This window comes from Bactrocera neohumeralis, chromosome 6 (assembly GCF_024586455.1).
Source record: "Bactrocera neohumeralis isolate Rockhampton chromosome 6, APGP_CSIRO_Bneo_wtdbg2-racon-allhic-juicebox.fasta_v2, whole genome shotgun sequence".
Classification (NCBI taxonomy): Eukaryota; Metazoa; Arthropoda; class Insecta; order Diptera; family Tephritidae; genus Bactrocera; species Bactrocera neohumeralis.
This window is the reverse complement of record NC_065923.1, coordinates 25,907,573-25,928,237: the sequence shown is the minus strand read 5'-3', so window position 1 is coordinate 25,928,237 and position 20,665 is coordinate 25,907,573. Positions and strand designations below refer to the sequence as shown.

Below are 20,665 nucleotides of genomic sequence, written 5' to 3'. Positions count from 1 at the left end.
AGCTTATCTATATACATATTTACATACATATATGCATATTTACATACATATAAATACATATTTACAGAAGTACATCCATTAATATGTAAAAATGTACGCATGTATGTATGTACACAATTGGTCAATTGTCGAAAGCGCGGCATCTAACTAGCGCCGCCGGCGTTGATCACTGATCAGTACGCGAACGTGCCCAAGTGCTACGAAAACTTACAAAATCAAACCTAAATACATACCGACATTCATATGTAAAAGCTGTGTATATACTCATCCATGAGCAACAGATTTGCATGCTGATTAATCGAGACAAGCGCTGGCCGATGCTCAAGTGTAAAGGAAATTATATTTGTTTAGGTAAACATAGTATTTACTTACAATTTCTCCTTGAGTGGTATGTGCTGGTTCGCAATATACGCAAAACTAGTAAATTTGGAACCGTAACTGCTCCGACTTTTCCAAAAAAAATAATATAAAAGTGAAATGCCATTCTGTCAAAAACATGTCTCCTTAGTTTCCTGAGATGCACACTAAAAGAAAATTTAGAGTGCTGTCTTCGGCACTTTTCGCGAGGAAATACAAACTTACATACATCTTATGCCAACGATTTTTCTAGTTCTCGAAACACTTTTTATAAGCACTTTTTGGGATGGCTTTTAGCTCCTTCAGCGAATTTTGCTTTATCTCTTCCATCGACTGAAAACGGGTTGCACGGAGCGCAAATTTCAGTTTGGGGAACAAGAAAGAATCACACGGAGACAGTCTAATGAATACGGTGGTTGATCGGTGGTATTGATTGCCTTTTTGGCTTTACATTCGGTCACAATCGGGGCTCGATGAAATGGTGTAAAATCCATGAATTGTTCTTTCCCAATTCTGGCCGTTTTCGACGAATGTTGTCACGCAAACGTCTCAATACGGCGAAATAGAACTCCTTATGGATCGTTTGTCTCTCCGGAACAACTGCCTGATACACCAAACCCAGAATATCGAAAAAATGAACATCACCTTGATTTTTGAGCGGCTTTGGAATGGTTTTTATGGTTTCGGCTCGTTTATTCATTCAATTCCGATGATTGTTGACTTGTTTGCATGTCAAACTCATAAACTCATGTCTCATCGACAGTTGTAATGCTCTTCATGAATGTGGTATCGCAATTCGCACGATCAACCATGTCTAAAGAGACTTGTTTACAGCGTTGAGCAAGAACGCTTTTCATACCCAAAATATCCACCAAAATCAACGAACAGACTAACGTGTGATGTCGAGCTCTCTTGCCTGCCGATTTTCAAGCACCATATCCTTCACTGTTTTTAAATTTTCATCACTTGAAGGGGTCGAAGGTCGTCCAGAACGAGGCGTGTCTTCAACGATCTCTCGGCTGTCTTTGAAGGTTTTGTACCATTCGTAGGCTTATGGAATATATTGTAGAGCAGTAGTATTATAATATAGGCAAGGCTCATGAGATAATCAAATCCTGAAAAAGATTAAAACTAATCGTGATTGACCGTTTGCTCTTAGCAATCATTCGGCCCGACGAGCTAACAGAGCTTATTTTTTCTAAAACTATACGGAGACTAAAGGCTTTCGTTAAAGGAACAAAAATCTTACGGTAACTAATACCGATTCGTGGATCGTACTCACTGAAGCATAATTTAGAAAATACTGGATTTAGTGCTTGAAAAATCATTGGGTAGTACGAAAGTAATTTATAAAATGGGTTTCATTTTCTTCGAGTAATTTAAACAACAAATGTGCACTTGTAGGACTAAATTTGTGCTTCTCGTAATTTTAATAACTTTCATTATAAATATCTAAGTATAAGAACTTATAAATTTGCTTAGGCTATTACAAAAAGAAAAAATCCTAATACCTTAGTGCTACATGTTACTAGGTATGAACAATTTTGCGACATTCCACTGATCCATATTCTCTAAACGTTTGCCACTTACATGTCAGCGCTGTGTCTGGCTGATCTTGCGATTGCCCAATTTCTATTACAAATAATCTGCAGAACATGACTAAGAAATCACACAAAAACCTAAATACTTGAAACATATACATAAACAAAAAACGAAATAACGTAAGACAGCAGAACGAAACGCAAAAACATTAGATAGTTTTCAATATTTTTTGTATTTTTTGTTTAAGAAGGCTGACGCTGAAATCGTTTTAGTCGATTTTAGCTAATGCGAATCTATGACTAAAGGAAATGGCCGATATATGAGTTTCACAAATGTGCCTGTTTTTACTTAATGCTCACATATATTTATCTTGAAATATGTGAGAAGAGTAAATTCGGACTAAAATTTGCGAAACGCGGGAAAGGAAACAGATTTTGGCAAAAAATAGATGTTGATTTTTGAGATTATGCATTCTAATTTATGTAAGTTAAGTATATATAGTATGTATATAATTCTATACATACAAAAATAATAGTAAAAGAGAAGAGATTTTGCTTGGGTAATCTGCAGCGAAGTGCTGAAGACAATGAGAAAATGACAAGTGAAGGAAACACTTCAGTCTCAATCGAGCTGCTTTTGGTATTCCGAAGCTGTTCAAATATCATTAGATCTATTACAACTTTCAAACTTAGATTTGAAATGTTGTATATGTTGATTTAACAACCTACTAGTATTTCAATACAACTTGGTTTTATATCCTTCGTATGACAAAAATCACTGAGTAAAACTAACTGGGTGATAAAATAAAACTTTTCTTAAATATGGGTTTTCATTTTATCAGGAATGAACGGTGTTAGTTTCTTTGACCATTTTGAAGGAAATTTGTTGATATTTCAGACTTCTAAAATATTTAAGAATCCAGTTTTGAAGATACATACATAGATACCCATGTTAGTCCATCAATTCTGAATCCTTGAAAACAAATAATAAAGCTGTCACAAGATATACCTAATGTTTTCACGGAGAAATGATAATTGAAGCAATTTCGATCAGATGAGCAGTTAGCTTTTCTTTTGATTTACTCGAGGTATAACAAATTCCTTGTATGTATGTTTTACGTGCCTTGAAGTGTTATGCTCTACACGGTTGGAAAATTCTCTGATCGTACAAATGGTTTTGATTCCTGAGTGTTATCTGATTTTTAACCGACAATTGTTTAACCATAAGACGGAGTTGTTTTCTAGTCACTCTGGTCTGATTTGGGCTTTCTATATGGCGAGCACAACCTTTGTAAACTGAGTCGATTCCTCAAATGAGTTTCCGATGTCGGTTGCACTTAGTGGTGAGGAACTGATTACGGTGCCTAAAGCGCTGAGAGTATTCTATTCGCTAGAGAGGTTTTTTTTAATGAATTAAAAAAGAATATTCTAAATATGATACTAGAAGCAATACTATTATACTAGAGGTACCACATTTACATTTTTTTTAATTATTTTCTTTTCCGGCATCGAAAGCCGGACTGCGGAAAGCCCAACCTACTCCCAACTCAATACTGTTCTACTGAACCGCCGGTTAAATATTACTTCATGCCTCACATTTAGGTCTTCAATATTGAGCGGACTTAGGAACTTGTAAAGTCGCAGTATTGTCTTATGAAAACTATTTGTCAGTCGACTTACACATGAATATCGTTCATTTATTGACAGTAAAACAAGCCCCGCGTGTGGTTTTTAGTTTTTCTCGTGTAATTGAAAAGCGAAGGCAAAAAAAAAATATATGTTCAGAGTCTGCTAAATACTCTGTGCACGTCGGACAGTTGTAAAGGTAGCTTCTAAAGCACCTATGTCAACTATTTGGAGCAGTTAGAAATCCAAGGCCATCATGCCGTGTGTCTGTCCGGTATAAGTCTGTGAGTACAACGCCCTTTGGATGAGGTTTGCCAACGCTGCTGACAGATTTTGGTGCTCTTGCTCTTCTCCTCTTTGTCGATACCGTTTTAGGCGCTGATAGCTGATATAATCGCTCGATGTCAATGGGAGGCATACTGGCTAATACTTCAGCAGCATCGCTTGATGTCGTTCGGAGAGCTCATATTACTCAGATTGCAGAAAGCCTATGTACTATTTTTATTGGTCTTGCATATGATTTTATGTCCCGCGCCTGTATCCATATTGGTGCTGTGTACAAAATTACGGCACTCATTATTTTTGCTATTAAAAATCGCCGACTGGATCGCACGCAGCCTCTATTGGCCATCAGTTTTGATAGAGCATTATAAAGTTTGTTTGCTTTACCGGAAGTGTATGCCAGATTTCCTTAAATTTTAGTTTGGAGTCCAATATTACTTCGAGAGTCTTCAGCACCAAGGCAATTAATCTGGTTGATGTCTTCCTAACACTCCGTCATACATGAGGTTGCATAATAGTGAGCCTAATACTGAGGTGATGTACTCCACCCAAGATAGAGTTTGTTTTCCGCACCATCAGTACTGTCGTCACTGTAGTGGTATGTGCCACTTGCAGGTACCACCCTCAAATGTTTCTCAATTACAACTGCTTACCTGCGTCCAGCCGGTGCTTTTTCCAAGGTTCAGGGGATATTCCTGCTTCGAGGCATGCGTTGTACATATTCAATAGTCCTGGCGGTCGCTCTACAGCGATGGTTTGTTGGACTTGAGCTTGCCAATGGCTAGTTCTGGTTAACTGGAGGATTTGCGGAAATCTTAGAGTATGTCCTGGATCACTAGTCCTTTTTTCGTGTTTGGGGAAGAGTGCGTTTACGATGAGATCCATTTTGGCAGCGGTTAAGTCAGGTGGCTTTGCTGGAGCACCGAGTTTCTTCATTACTATTTTTACCAAACTCCCCAGGAGTTTTTGTTAATAGAGGAAATAGATTAGCTCTTGGTGCCCTTCGTCCGTATTAAAAATCAGCCTTCTGTTTTTAGAATAGCTCATTATAATGTTTTGAGATATTCAGGGGCGCATAATATCATCCAAGGTTTTGATTAGGTGTGTCCATTTTGCCGTGTTGAGCGCATTCTTGACATCCAGGGTATTAACGTGCCAATAAAGCCGCATTATCTCTCTGATTTTCAGCGGGTTTCCTAGATTGCTAACCCCAAGCGGTTTCGTATTATATTTTCGTACACTTTGCCATTGTGTCGAGCATACATAGAGGCCGGTATGATGAAGTTTCTGTAATTCTGGAATTCAGCCGCTACAACAACAACAACAACATGACGGTTCTTCTGGGAATTTCTTTAGGTTTGGGAGGAGATTCAGACGCTGTATTTTCCACGAGTGGGGAAACGCCTCTTCCTTTATACAAGCGTTGTATATTTTAACGAACAGTTGAGGTTTCGAGTTTATAGCTTCCGGCTGAAGTTAGTTATATGCCTAAAAATGTATTTGTCTCTCTATCCTTTTGGATTAATATACCAAAACGGCGGAATTTTTTTTAGCCAAAATCAAGCGATCTTAACCAAGAAAATTTCATCCACTGCAATAACTAAGAGTGTACTACTTATATTTCCCATAATCTGCAACAGACATACATTTGTCTTCGTATTGATCCAATTTAATCTACATTTCTCTAGACCACTTGCTAGTTTAAGAGCATATTCTGTAAATATTTGTATTCAAGTACATACACATGCATATGTATATACGAGTATACTCCAAGATTCTGAAAGTATGCAAATTGCAAAACCGCCTATATAAACCAACAATTCGGCGATGTTTCGGGAAAATAAGGCATGAAAATCACATTAATGGAACAAAACTGAAACGAAATTCGCGCAACTGCAATGTGTTTGTATTGTTGTTGGCATGAAAGTACGCCATACGCCGATCATTATAGGTATACTATACATATACACATACAAATTTGGAGTAAAAATAGACTAAACTGCGGCGCGTAAGCAAAAACAACAAATAGCGCCTCATCGTAAGTATAAACAGTGGCTAGAACAAAATGCACACACATCTACATACATACATGCATGTCGACATTATACAAACAGACATTAAAATGCATGCGATGAGGCAAGAGCAAAGCGCTGAAAGATATAAAGGCAACAGTAGCCGCATGCTCTTGAGAAGCTGGCAGCTGGGAGCTGTTTGGGTAGGGAGCTTCAGCGAGTGAGTGGATCTCACTTCATATTAGAACGTTGCCGTCTAAGAGCTTACAAATTTGTATGAGTGTATGTGTGTGCGAACTGGCGTTGCCATATGTGTGGCGAGATGAGCACACTGGTGTTGGCCAGATGCGGTGATGACGATCGCTGCTATGAGCGGCTCGCATATTCTTGTATGTGTGTGTGTGAGGGCACACGTTTATTTGTGTGTGATATGTATGTATTTACTGAGCGTGCTAAAATAATTGTAAGGTACAAATCGTGTGTAGAATGCGCGCTGAGCGAAGCCGAAAAGTGAGTGTATTTTAGTTCAAAAAAAAATTTTCTTTCGATTTTTTTATTTTTTCTATTATTTTTTTTTCAAAAAGCATGAAGTCATGCGAACGGTTTTGTGTTAATGGCATTTTATTTTGAGTTAATTTTTTTTCTTTGCTTTTTTCGATTGTTTTGGTGTGTGAGCTTTACGCCGAACTAGCGGTAGTGCCGGCAGACAGCAGGCAGCTTCGTAATTTCGCTGAATATCAGGCAGACGTACGAGAGCGGCGAAAGCGCGAACATTTGAAATGTAGTGCGAAAAAGTTTCGAAAAGCAAAAGCAATAGAACGGCAACGACAAAATTAGCTAATAAACAATTTTATACGAATATTTAACGAATTTAATTTGTGTCTCATAAAAAAGGCAAATAGAGATTATAAAACGCGAACGAAAAATTTAATTACGAGTACTACTTCACTTTTTTTGAAGAAAGTAGTAGAAAAATAAGCAAATATTTTTGTGAAAGTAAAAGAAATTATGTAAAGAAAAAAAAAAGAAATTAAAGAAAAGAATTAAAAAAAAATAAATCATGAATTTAAATGAATAAAAATAAAAGGTAAAATAAAAACAAATATAATAAAATAAAATAAATTAAAATAAAATAAATTTGAGTAAAAAAATTAAACATTTTTTAAAATTCTAAAAAGGAAAATTTTAATCTTATAAACAACAATATAAAAACATTAACACGTAATATTAAAAAAAAAAATATTTAAGTATTTTTTAAAGTAAAATAAAATAAAATATAATAAAAAAATTAAAAAAATTATAAATAATAAAAAAACTCGTAATTTTTTCACATTTCTAAAATTAAAATAAAAACAATAATATGTAAAATTAATTTATAAAAAAATAGTTAAAAAATTCTTAAAATAAAATAATTTATATTAAAATAAAATAGAATAAAACAAAATAAATAAATTTAAAAAGATTAAAAATAAAAAGAAAAACAAACTTGTGAAAAAATAAATTAGATAAAAATTTTAATCTTATAAACATCATCATTCAAACATCAAGTTCTTATTTTTTTTTAAGATAAAATAAAATAGAAAAAATTTTGCTAAAAAAAATAAAAAAATAGTGAAATATTGTTTTTAATTCCTAAATGAAATTTTTATTCTTATAAACAGTAATATATAATATTAATTTAAAATAAAAAAAAATATTTAAAATTTTTTTTAAATAAAATACAATAAAATAATAAAAGTATAAAAAATTAAAAATAAAAAGTAAAAAAAAAACTAGTGAAATATTTTTTTTATTTCTAAAAAGAAAATTTTAATCTTCTAAACAGCAATATTAAAAAAAAATTAATATATATAATATTCGTCATCAAAAGGGGGGTTTCTCTTCCGAGGCTTGTTGTTCCTTTTAATTTTTATAATAAAAAAAAATATTAGACATTTTTTAAAAACCAAACGACTAAATATTGCAACTAATTCAACTAAAAAAAATCTATAAATTAATAAAACTCTTTCTTAAACAAGCATAAATAACCAAACGACGAATTATAGGCAATAAACCGAGGAACAAAATGAGATTTTCCAAAATAGCACGGAGATATAAAACATATTAAATATAAAAATTGCATAAAAAAATTGATCAACGAAAAAAAATCGAAAAATAAAGCCCAAGTGAACACAAAATTACAAAAACAACTCCATAAGATTATAATGTTAAACAAAACAACAACAGCAACAGGCCGCACAATAATTATAGCAACGCGAAAAGCCTAGAGCAAGCAAAGCCGTCGCAAATACACAGCAAGGAAAGCTAATTGCAACAACAAGAACAACGAATAAGAAACGCACACACTCATACACAAACAAACAAGCGCGATTATTTTATTAGCACACAACAACAAGGTACGCGAGCAACACCCTCTTGGCCACTGCAACAGCACGCCAACCGCACTGCAGCGCACAAATCAAAGGCAACGCAAAAAAAAGCAAAAACTAAAAACAGAAATAAATAAAAATAAATATGGAACGTCATCGCACATTGGACTCATCGATGTCATCGCTTTATTCCGGCTCGAATGTCTCGAATACACCCTCCGCACAACGGCAACAGCACGACAACTACAATTATCCGACCCTCTCGTCGTCCACCTCGCCGACACCCAGCGCTGGCGGCACTGCCGGCATTAGCGGTGTTGGCTTACTGACCGGCGCATCTAGCACCAATGCTTTAGCCACGGCCGGCGGTAGTAATTCGACAAATGCCACAGCTCGACATGCCTCCGAACTGAGTTTGTGCAGCGGTGAAGGCGGTGGTGGTGGTGGCAGTGGTGGCTTGCGTGCCACTACAATTGGCACGGTGGTGGTGCGTTGCGGACCGATACAGTTGGTGATTGCGCTATTACAAGTAAGAGTTGATATTTTTTAAGTTATTTTATATTGTTTCAATACAAACTTCAGAAACCCCAAAATCCTCACTTTCCTAATATATTGTAGCGCTTGTTCTTTTGGATCTTGAGTATTTCTCATGACCCTTCTCTGTCTTTGTGTTTCTTTTAAAATGTACCCATGAGCTATGTGAGCGATATCTTTAATGCTAGTGATTGTTTATGATGAGGTTTTAGAGCTGGCAAAGATCAATGGTAAAAGTTCTCCGCCTTTAAGGTCTTCATCATATTTGACTGACTTCGAGCATGAACTTCTTTTTTTTCCTGGCTCCAGACCACTTTGAACCCACAAGTATATAGCTAATGTATTTTTCGGAAGTAATTGCTTTGGATGGAGTCTCGAAAAGATTCAGGCGCAGCTACAACCAGCTTTGCGTCGTTTTAATAATATATCTTTGCAACTTTAATCTCCAGATTAATAGTAGAAAATACCTATCATCGTCAGGAATGTACAAAAAGTTAACTAATACTAGATTGTTCTGTTAGATCTATATATGTATGTAGATATATAAAAAAAATACGCTATGTGAAGTTTTGCCGCTCTATTCACGAAGCATTATTTTTTGACAAGCAATAAGAAACCAAAATCTTCATCATGATGAAGTCCACTAGCATTCTTTCCTTATATGTATCTCAATTTCTTTGTTCAGGGAAAGGTTTTTTGATCTACGAAGATATGTAAAATATATCACGTTCTTATCAAGAGTACACCAGTGGCGTACCCAGAAACAAATTTTAGGAGGGCTTCTGTTCAAACCCTGTTAAAAAAGGGATGAGAAAGCGAAAAATAGTTAGTGATGCTAAAAAAATAGTTACAGTTAATAGGACAGAAATGGAATGCGGGTTGCAATATATCGATTCTCCTCGGAGATCCCGACAGACTTCGAGCGAAGTTCGACGAAGCCTCGGAACGACCGTTTCGCGAATTCTCCCTTGACTCATGTATCTTACTCAAAAAATAATCGATAGAGCTTTGCAATACTGTCGATAGCGATTCATCACTAAAATAGAATATCGGCGATTGAAATGAAATTGAAATTTTCAAGTCAAGTTCAATTGGATTACATTAAATGTAGGAATCCGAAACCCGGATTTGGAAAGAACAACTCACTGCTATATATTTTTACGTAGGCTGCTTTTGGTTTGGTATAAATACTACTTCTTCATCTTCCTTAAAAAACTGATTTCGGTCGGTTGAAATTGGAGTCATTTTAGTAAACTTCTTCCGTCGGAAAGTATTTAAGCCAACGATCAGAATAATATTTAGTTAGTATACTGCAAGAAAACGATCTCATAGATCCGATCAGCTGTTTCTGTCTCTTCCACTTAACTTTGTCAACAGCAAATGAACTCATTTGTTCCAGCCAATCTAGCCAATATTGGAAATTATTGGATTAAGTTAAGAACTCAATGCGAAAGTTTTTTGCTTCTTAAGCTAACTTTTCGACTCTTAATTTCTCTCTCTCGACCTCTCTTTAACTTTGACACATGTCAACCATTTAATGGTGAAGTGCTTACATTCAGGAAGTGACAAAATGTCAATGGGCATTTAAGAGTTTCGTTTACTGTACTTGAATATGCAGAAATATACAAACTTGTACAACAACATGTAGATTTGTAACTGTTTACAAGAAAAGTGAAATAATGTTAACTTTCCGGCATCCGCTAAACTGTCACTCAACTGTCTTTCTTCTTGCCCACGCATGAACTTCGGCTGCCTCAAGTGGAGCCACGGCGGCACAGTGTCAAGGCATTACCCGTTATTATGGAGCTCTGCCGGCTTAAAGACCGACACAGTCATGGTCACGCTTATGAATTTTCTGATTTATTTGTTTTCTTTTCATTTGTTTGTTTATCTTTCGGACATCACAGGCGCTGTAAGTTTCGTAAAATATGACTGAGTTCCGTTCCGTAGGGTATTCTGTTTGTTTTCTGTTAATTTACTTTGTTTTGACATTTTACGGCAAATGTGTTAAGTGAAATTAAGTGGTAAAAGTAACAAGTAATTACAAATAAATGATAAATGACGAGAAGTGCCTTTGAGTGAGAAGAGATCCGTGTTTACAGAAATAAGTTTACTCATATACCATATAAGTATACATATAGTACATATTGGTGATATATGTACATATATATAGTTTCGAAAATGTTTCTACTCTCCAAACTTTATCGCTGGATTTCAAAACTGCACATTTTCATGATCTTTTTTGTACTTTTGGTGGTAGTATTTGTAGAAATTTAGAAACATTACGAAAATGTTGTTGATGGATATGTTACTCTCCAGTACACAATATTCGTTCATTGCTGTTAGTTATGTTACTTGCGATTTGGCAAAATTTGAAGAATGGCGAATAGAACACTCACCTGGCATAATTATATAGAAAAAGAAATAAGGTTATAACAATCTAATGATTGTTCCCATAGTCGTTTGTATTGACTTCAAATTCATAAATTCGGGTTTGCTTTAACATATCAATTTTTTGGGAGCAGGGTACAATAATATCGGGCGACGTAACCGGTTGCTTCCAATTTTCCCAACAGCAATACGGCTATTGAATATTTAAAAATGTTGCCGAAGCGCTTTGGCGAGTTCACTATATCACGAACAATAACATTTGAGTGTCACAAAACATTCAGTGCTGGGAAATCATCGCAAATTTGCCTCATGTGGGTCGTCCGTACACTACTACTACGATAACTTTGAAAAAATTAAAGAACACTGCTTGAAAATATTGGTGTCGTCATCAAAGAGATATCAGAGGTTTCATTATCTCTCAGTGATCAACTCAAAACATTCAGGTTAGTGTTTTGAGTATGGATATGCTAGACTTGTACCAAAATACTAGAATCTTTTGCATAAAACGACGACGAATCGAGGTCGCAAAAGAGTTGCTTTGTAACATAGATGAAGACCCTGCGTTCAACATACGAGTTATTACTGGTGACAAGATGTGAGTTTATGAAAATTGCGTCGAAATTGTCACACAATCTAACAAATGGATCTCCAAAAAAGAGGCGAAACAGAAAAAACAAAAATTCGTTGAAGGCAATAAAGGCCATTCGAGGCTTGTAACAAGTGCATGGAAAGTATAATGTAGTTTTTATGTTAGTTCGGATTAAATCTAGTCAGATGGTGTTATGTTGTATTCAATACTTATATCACCTATAGCGGTTTCTTATAGGATGGTTGAGTTTGAAAAGTTTCTAAAAACTGTTAATACTCAATGTGGATGGATCTTTTGAACTCATTAACAGTGCGTTCAGGGTTGGTCAAGGAGTGCCTAAACTCGCTAACAATAGCATCGAGTGTCTTTGTAATAAGACTGGTAGGGGTGCCAGGTCACAGCGGAATCGCAGGACCTTGCGCTAGCAAGAAAAGGCATTCTATCTTCAACCGCTATCGGCAGAATAAGAGCAGGTCTGTGCTCCCGTATTCTCTTGTGTTCGACTCCTAGATAGCTGAGCTTTGCGGAAGCTTGGCCAGCGCTAGGACATCCGTGGTACATGGGCTGTCGCAAAAGCCTTTTGCCCAAAGATCGATTGCAAGAGATCTAGTGATCTCTTTGCTCTCAGTAAGACTAGCCTCTTGCTTGTTGTGGAGCTTTTAACTGACCAATGCCTTACTGTTGTCCATGCTGTAAGCCTAGGAGTCTTACCAGACGCCATTTGCAGAAGTTATATGGAAGAAGATTAGGTGGAAACAACTCAACACTTCCTTCTTGACTGTCACGCGTTTGGGAGGTCAAGACTTAAACACTTGAGAGCTCAGGCATCCCAACAAACTGGCGGTGCAAATTTGTATTGGCTATTAAACGTGTTGCTAATTTATAAGCTTGTACACGAGAGTTCTTCTTTCCTATGGCTTTACAAATAACTACATTTAGCGGTCCGTGCGAACTCTCTAGATCAGCCTACTAACCTAACATATATTCTAGCCAACTTGCTGAGCTCGTAAAAAGTATGACAACCGAGTTGCTTCTGGCTTAGTCTAGCGAAGGAAAGAACCTTACATAATGTAGTTATTCAGGCAAGGAAACATTGAAGACGAAATTCGAAATTATAAAATTTTGAAGTGTCTCGCCAAGGTTATTTAAGATACTATATTTTTCTATACTAAGTAATATTGTAAGTATGAATTTCAAGCATTGAAATATACGCATGTAGAATTTCGATACTTGAAGACAAAAAAGCAGTAATTTATTTGCTCAAAATTAAGTAATTAAGTGTGTCTCAAAACTAACGAAATGTCGAGCGTATTTAAATGAACATGAAGCGTAACAAAGTCAAACAGCAAACAAAAAATGCGAGACTAACCTAAGCAAACCAGTTTCCCAATCACGAAACAAGGAAGCTATGTGAAGTATGTATTTATTATACTAAGGTATATATATATATATATCTATGTATATATGCTTGTTTATACTTATGCTTGTTTGTGCAGAACACACATAAGTCAAGCGGAGCACACTTTGAAGACCCACAATAGTTAAAACGTGTTTTAGAACAAAACGCAAAAATCGAATGTGGCGTATAGAATCGACAGCGAGCCAAAAACGATCGCTTAAGACCGCAAAAGTGAGCCAAGTCAAATGGCGATTGCGGGCGAGTTGCGGTTAGGTTAACAAACGAACCTTGCTGGCGAGACATGGTTGGCAAGGCAGCAATAGACATAAGTATATACCAGTAATTATATACTTATGTTTATATAAAAATATACTTATGTATATACTTAAGTATATACCCACCAAAAAACACCACTTTTATTGAAGCGTCACTTTGACTTTTAATTAAACTAAATATTCAAGAAATACCTACAAAGATATGCATACATATAATTAATTAAGGCGTGTTGTTGCCGAATATACTACATATACATATGTATATTCGTATAGTATATATGTATGTTTAAGAAGCAAAAGGCAAAAGTTATTTGCCAACACTGTACATAGCACTGAAGCGCGTCGAAGCTCGAGAATCATTAAAAGTTAGCAGCGACAGCAGAGTTCAAGGTCGTTGATGTGACGCGATTATGGGTTAGGAGGTAAACGAAGCAGCAAAATAACTCTGTTAAATGTGGAGCGAACCTTACGAAGTACAAAACAAAAAAATTACAAGAATTTGAAGTATGTATGTATGGGTGTATTAGAGCTTATATAGTACGGAGCAGTTGTTAAAGGTGAAGCAGGATACTAATAGATAGCTTGTTCTTCGTTGAAAAAGTATTAGAGAAGGAGTGAAAAAATAAAATGCCAGAAAAATGGTAAAGTAAAAAGAAGATCTACATATATAGTTTCTTAAGGAAAAGTGCAGTTCGACTTTGGAATATATTGAAAATATAACGTTAAGATTAAATTTAGGCGAACCAACCATATTTAGTTTGTGTGAGGGTTATTTTCTGTAGACTGATGTTACATACGTTAGACGAACTTGAGATATAGGATCAAAACAATGATATTATAAAGAACATAATTAAACTGAGTTTTCCAAAACCTAATTTTTCTCGCGGGAAAATAGGGGCGGTGAGCCTTATTTACCGATGAATCACAGTTTGCGTGGAAGGTTGGTGCATAGGTGTGCTGTCGGGAACTATCTATCAACTTCACATGCAGGCATTCTGCAGTGTCTTCCAGTGCGCAGCCTCTTTTAGAATGGTAATCATGAGCTCCCTGATGCTAAGCTCAAGATTAATGAAAGGATGTTTCGACTTCTTATTTCTGGCATCAATTTACTTCATGATTAGATTTGTTTGGAAGCCTAGTCACAGCGGAGTTGCAGTTAACTGATCAGCTTACTAGGCTAGGTACTTCTGTGTTACTAGTGGCAGAATAGTAATGGGTGGAGATCCACTGACTTCTTGCGATTCACAAGTGGATGTTGGGCTTCAGGCGAGCTAGACAAGTGCTGACCAAGCAACTGCGCTATGGCAAGATCATTCTGGCCCAGGGTAAATCTTAAGAGATCTAGTGAGTTCCTCGTCTTCAGCAAAGTTCAGTTCTTTACAGTTATATTAGCTCTAACTATACACTGCTCGATCAGGGTTCCTGCAGTAGTATTGAAAATTTTAACGGATGCCAGTTGCATAAGCTAATAGGAAGAGTATGAAATAAAAAAAATCATTTGAACACTTTCTCCTCGAATGTCCGACGTTTGGCAGACGAAGGATAAAAAAAAAACTCGCATCTCATATCTTTAGATATTCAGTTGCAATAGCGGAAATAGAAAGAGTCTTTTTAACTGGTTTTACAAAGGTCAGTCTAAGTGTGATCCGCCCGCTATCTACAGGTATCAGCCAACTAACCTAACCTATATCTCTCTAAGGTTGTGTTTTTGTGTGAAACTTTCTGTATATAGAACATGAAGATTCTACAGGTTTTAGATACTTCTTTCTAAGCCCAGAAACATTTCACATAAAGACTTATTGAATACTTCTAATAAAACAAATACACAATTATAGAAATATTTTAGAAAATCGGCACTTAAGCGCATGTTTTTTGCACCTTCAAAGGATGAAAACCCAGTTAGAATCAAATTTTGGAAAATAAATACTTCGTAAGCCTCATTTCCAACTCATCAATATTAGCACATGGTATTAAAACAAAATTTCTAAATTGGATATCATTTGCTCGGGCGAGTTTTTGTTTAAGACATCAATCGATTCGTGGCAGATATTTAAGTATTGGAAATGGATAAATGTCAAAATAGTTAAAATGTGAAAAATCAGTCGGCAAAGACATTTATTTTAGTTTTATTGTCTATCATCACATAAAATAATCACAATATTTTTGAGTCTTTATAAGGGTTATTGGAAGCCCCTATTGTTTCAATAATATTATTATAATTTTCGAACCAAATTTACATTCGTCTTCAAACCTAATTTCCATCAGTCTTATGATCTTATTTAATTAGGTGGATGTAAATTTGAGGGAAGTGTTCTACGATCCCAAGCACTCGCTGAGTGAAACTCTAATATTTTTTTCTCGAAAAAGAATTTTTTAAACATTTGAACACCTATGTTGCTATTAGTTGATATGGAAAATAGGCATTAAGACGCAGAAGTTTGTGAATTCAAGTATAGCTAAGAAGTCTACTCAAATTATCTCTTAGAGACTAGTGATTTTATAATAGACATCGACTGTTAATGTATTAGGTTAGGTCCCTTCAACTTTCGAAAAATTTTCCAAAGGGAGCAAAAAGTGAATATTTTCAGCAAAATTTACTGTAACGAACTAAGAATAACTAGTGAGTTCGGCTTTCACTTTTGTTGACGCGTATCTTGCCCAGCTCTTGTCTCAGATAACCCGATTTAAAGTTTCTGAAATTTTAGTTAACGATATTTAGAATTTGAAATTCTATGCAAGAAAAGAGTTTCAAATTGGAAACCACTGCAATCTTGCGACACCAGTCTCCACCACCATTCACCTTTTTATACATTCAAAAAAAGTCAGTTTCATGAAAAATTATTAAATGGGTCATGCAAGTCCGAAGCTGCAATGTCTTAAGAGTGTGGCTCAGCGCAAAGAAGTGCGGCGCGACTTTAAGCTCTTTTCGAACAACCGCAACGTAACTGTAACGAATCAAACTAATCACTAACAAATTGATTGAAGTTTTTATGAGTGAAAAGTAATTTGGGAAATCTGCATGTAGGCACGTAAAAATTTGTGTAGGCTCTCTGCGGCACTTATAAATGAAAGTGTGCTGCGGGTTACGAGTTTATGTCTGTAAGCATGAATTATGAGAAATTTATTGGCTGTCTAACGCTGCTACTTGAAAATAAAAGTTAAGAAACGGTGCTACTTACCGGCTTGGATACGCTGAAAAGCTCACAGTGCTTAACTACTGAATATAGTTTGTGGTGTGCCAGGGAATAATTTGATTTATTGTAACACTCAAGTGGCGTTTGGCGCTGCGCTGATGGTTCGCTGGAAAAATAAAATGTTGATAATGAAGAAAACTGGTTTAAATTTGATGGAGGTGATGGTAGTGATATTTTCGGGTGGTAAATTTGAATCTGATGCTCAAAATTTTTGTTAGACAGATTATAATGTATTTGAGATGGTTATTGCTTGTGATTTATAAAAAAGTTGCCAATTTTCGAAATTATGTTAAGAAGGCGAATATCGATGATAAAAGCAGATAAGTTTAAAAGAAGGGTCTTTTATGTTACGAATATTTAAATAAAAAGATTTAAAAAAATTAAAAAATATTAAAAAAATGACATTTATAAAAAAAAAAAAATATTTTGGAAAATACATTAAAATTAAAACAAAAATAAATGATAATTAAAAAATAATAATAAATGTTTAATTATCAAATATTTTTTTCTAATAACTGGGAGTAAAAATATATAAAAAGTGTCACACATAAAATTATTTATTAAAATATTATTAGAATAATTTTTTCTCATCCTAATGCAATAAAAAAATCTCAAAATTCAAATTCTTATTAAAGAAAAAACTACAAAAAATTAATTAATTGTTTCAAAAATTTTCCAAAAATAGCAATTACATCGATAGTTGCTAAAATATGTATACATTTTCAAGTTCTTGAAGTTACTCAAATATACACATGTGGCAACTGGCTACATGTAAAGGCAAATGGAATTGGGGAAAATCAGAAAATGATTCAACAAGCGAGCTTTCACGTACATAAATTTTTTGCTCCATATGTTTGCAATTAAACTAAAAATATTTGTGTGAGCAAGAATTGAATTTATTTCAAATATTCATGCGTAATATATATGTTTGTACTTATGTAGTACATAGCGATGGATATTATGCAACGAATCGCTGGAATTTGGCAGAAACGAAAAAAAAGTTGGAAACATATTTCAGCACATTGCCAAATTTATGGGAAATTCGAACGGATGTGTGAAGAGAAATGTGTGCAGAAGTATTGAATAAATATTAAATGCTTTTGCAATAGATACAAGTGAGCATAGCTTACTTACACAACAATATTTTATCAATTTCAACGGGATGTAGCATAAAATATATTGAAATGAAACTTATATATGAAGAGTTTTAAGTAAAATCTTCAAATGTTCAGTGGATTTTTAGCTAATCTTATTGCAAAAGAAGCTTAAATTTATTATTTCAATGTACATACATTTCAATAGACCAGTACTGGTATGTAAGTACTGAGTTCAGCACTGGACGAAGAAAGTCTGAAAATTGCGGAGCATGCCTGAAGCTTTAACTAGAAACTATTTCCTGTTGCTGAATCAACTAAACATAATAATAATTGATAGAAAACAGCAAAAAAGCGAAAATAGTTTCACAACTTCTATGAAAATTTCAGAATGTTGATTTTACAAGTTTATTTTTTGAAATATTTTTTGGGCTACATAATTTAAGTACATACATATAAGTCTTACAAAAGGAAGTGGCTTACGACAAGAACTGAAATGCTTCACCATATTTTAAGTGACAAGAATTAAAATTTGAATATTATTTAAAAAATATTTTTGTAAATGATCGTAAAAATATATTTACTTCTAGAAAAAAAGTATTTCTTTTAATTGCTAAACTAAAAATATTTTTACAATATTTTAAATTATTTATATCATCGTTGCTATTTTAATAAAAATTGTTAATTTTTGGTATTCAGAATATTTCCCTATTCTAGGCTTGCTTTAGTAAACAATATACTGTTTATGTTTGAGAAAATAGAGATCTCAATGAAGAAACAAAATTAATAAATTGCAAAAGCCTTGAAAAATGATGAATAAAGAAAAAAAATAGTATAATGAAACCCATTGGGCGATTTGAGATCGGAAACAGGAAGGGGAGGAGCGTAGTTAAGTTTTTAAGGATTAAAATCAGTTTATCTCGATTGCCGGCAAAAATTACAAGACCTATAGAAATAAGTTACACACCAATGTTGTAGGCAATATAGAAAACTATAACTATATTCTTCTAACTTGTTGCTACAAAGTATTATAGTTTTGTTCCCCTAACGATTGGAATAACACGAAAACACGTTAACTTCGTCTGCACCGAAGCTAATATACCCTTCGCAGATGCATTTCTTTTAGTAACTATGTGTTCAGTTTGTATGGAAGCTATTTGCTATAGTAATTCGTTCTGAACAATTTTTTTGGAGATTATATTGTTACCTTAGGCAGTAATCCATGCCAAATTTCGTGAAGATATCACGTCAACTGCGAAAGTTTTCCATACAAGCCCTTGATTCCGATCGTTCCATTTGTATGTCAGCTATATGCTATAGTAATCCGATCTGAACAATTTATTCTGATATTACATTATTTCTATAAACAACAACTCATGCCAAATTTCGTAAAGATATATCGTCAAATGAGGAAGTTTCCCATGCAAGCATTTGATTCCGATCATTCAGTGTGTATGTCTGCTATATGCTATAGTAATTCGATCTGAACAATTTCTTCGGAGATTACATTATTATCTTAGAAAATAATCTATACCAAATTTGGTGAAGATACATTGTCAAATGTGAAAGTTTTCCATACAAGAACTTGATTCCGATCCTTCAGTTTGTATGGCAGCTATATGTTACAGTGGTCCGGTATCGGCCGTTCCGACAAATGAGCAGCTTCTTCAAGAGAAAATGATGTTTGCAAAATTTCAAAACGATATCTTAAAAACTGAAGGACTAGTTCGTACATATACAGACAGACAGACGGACAGACAGATGGACATGGCTGAATCGACTCAGCTCGACATACTGATCATTTATATATATTTGTTAATTTTTGGTGTTCCTTCTGGCTGTTACAAACTTCGTGACAAACTTAATATACCCTGTTCAGGGTATAAAAAGGCGCGTAGCTCCGCCCTTTAATAAGCTTAATGTGCATACCTCAAAGCTACAAAAACCAAATTCGCCTAACACAAATATTATGAGAACTTCTACCGACAGTGTGAAAATGGATGAAATCGGAGGATAGCTCCGCTCATTCTTCATGTAACGGTACTGTTAAAAACTACTAAAAGCGCAATAAATCAATAACTAAATACGCCAAAGACATTAAATTTTACCACCGAGATGGTATGAGAGAGTTTTATGGGAGCCAGTGTGAAAATTGGACAATGGGCGTGGCACTGCCTATTTGTTGGTGAAATCCCATATCTCGGGATCCGGCCAACCGATTTCGACAAAATTTAGTACGTAGCATTCTTTTCACGTGAAAATAGAGAAAAATCAAACAACAACCACCCCTACTTCCCATATAGCACAATTTTAAATTCCACTTGATTCGTTCAGTTTCCAGTACACAAATCAAGAAGGAATTAATATAACGGCATACAACTGCACGAATAATGAATAATAATGTCTTTAGTGTGTGCCACCTTATAACCAAAAATTATTAAAATCCAGTAAAAACTCGGCAAGCCCTATGTACCGAATATTTAGAGCCCAGGTACCTATAGTTGACTTTTGATCAAAAATGTCGGTCAATGTGTGATATATAACGGAAATTAAAGGATAATTCTTCGCTTATAATGGTATGTCTGTATGTCAAAAATGGGTTGAATCGGACGGATACTTTCCTTATCCCCCCATATACTTAACGCAAGGATTTTAAAACTTTTGGATGACTTTGTACCGTGTATATCGGCCAATATATGAGTTATCTCAATGAAAATGAGAGAGCATGTTTTATTCAAACAGTGTATCAGTGTGCCTAAAATAGATACAATTGAATGAAAACTTGACCTAGCACCCATATTACTATTACCAGGATTTTCGAATATCCGGCTGACTTTACTCTATATAATTGGTTTTACACCTTATAGTATTTCAATGGTTTTGATTTTTCCAAGTTGCAAGAGTATAAAATGTTTGGTTGCACCCGAACTTACCTCTTTCTTACTTGTTTTCCTTTCATTTCTGTTATTTTATTTTTATGAAATTTTTTACTTTTTACTATT

The 20,665-nt window shown here is 34.7% G+C and overlaps 1 protein-coding gene across 5 annotated transcripts in view; it reads left to right on the top strand.

The window, feature by feature from the left end:
• The first annotated feature begins 6,555 nt into the window (after nucleotides 1–6,555).
• LOC126762947 (titin homolog) overlaps nucleotides 6,556–20,665 on the top strand; it is a 162,793-nt gene continuing 148,683 nt past the window's right edge. For 2 of the 5 annotated variants that reach the window (XM_050480032.1, XM_050480031.1), the window contains exon 1: nucleotides 7,760–8,716. In XM_050480032.1, the coding sequence (XP_050335989.1) occupies nucleotides 8,333–8,716 (384 nt within the window). In that variant the 5' untranslated portion in view covers nucleotides 7,760–8,332. Of the gene's footprint in view, nucleotides 6,756–7,759; nucleotides 8,717–20,665 lie in introns of those variants that run through there. The other 3 variants (XM_050480034.1, XM_050480035.1, XM_050480033.1) reach the window with 3 other exon arrangements.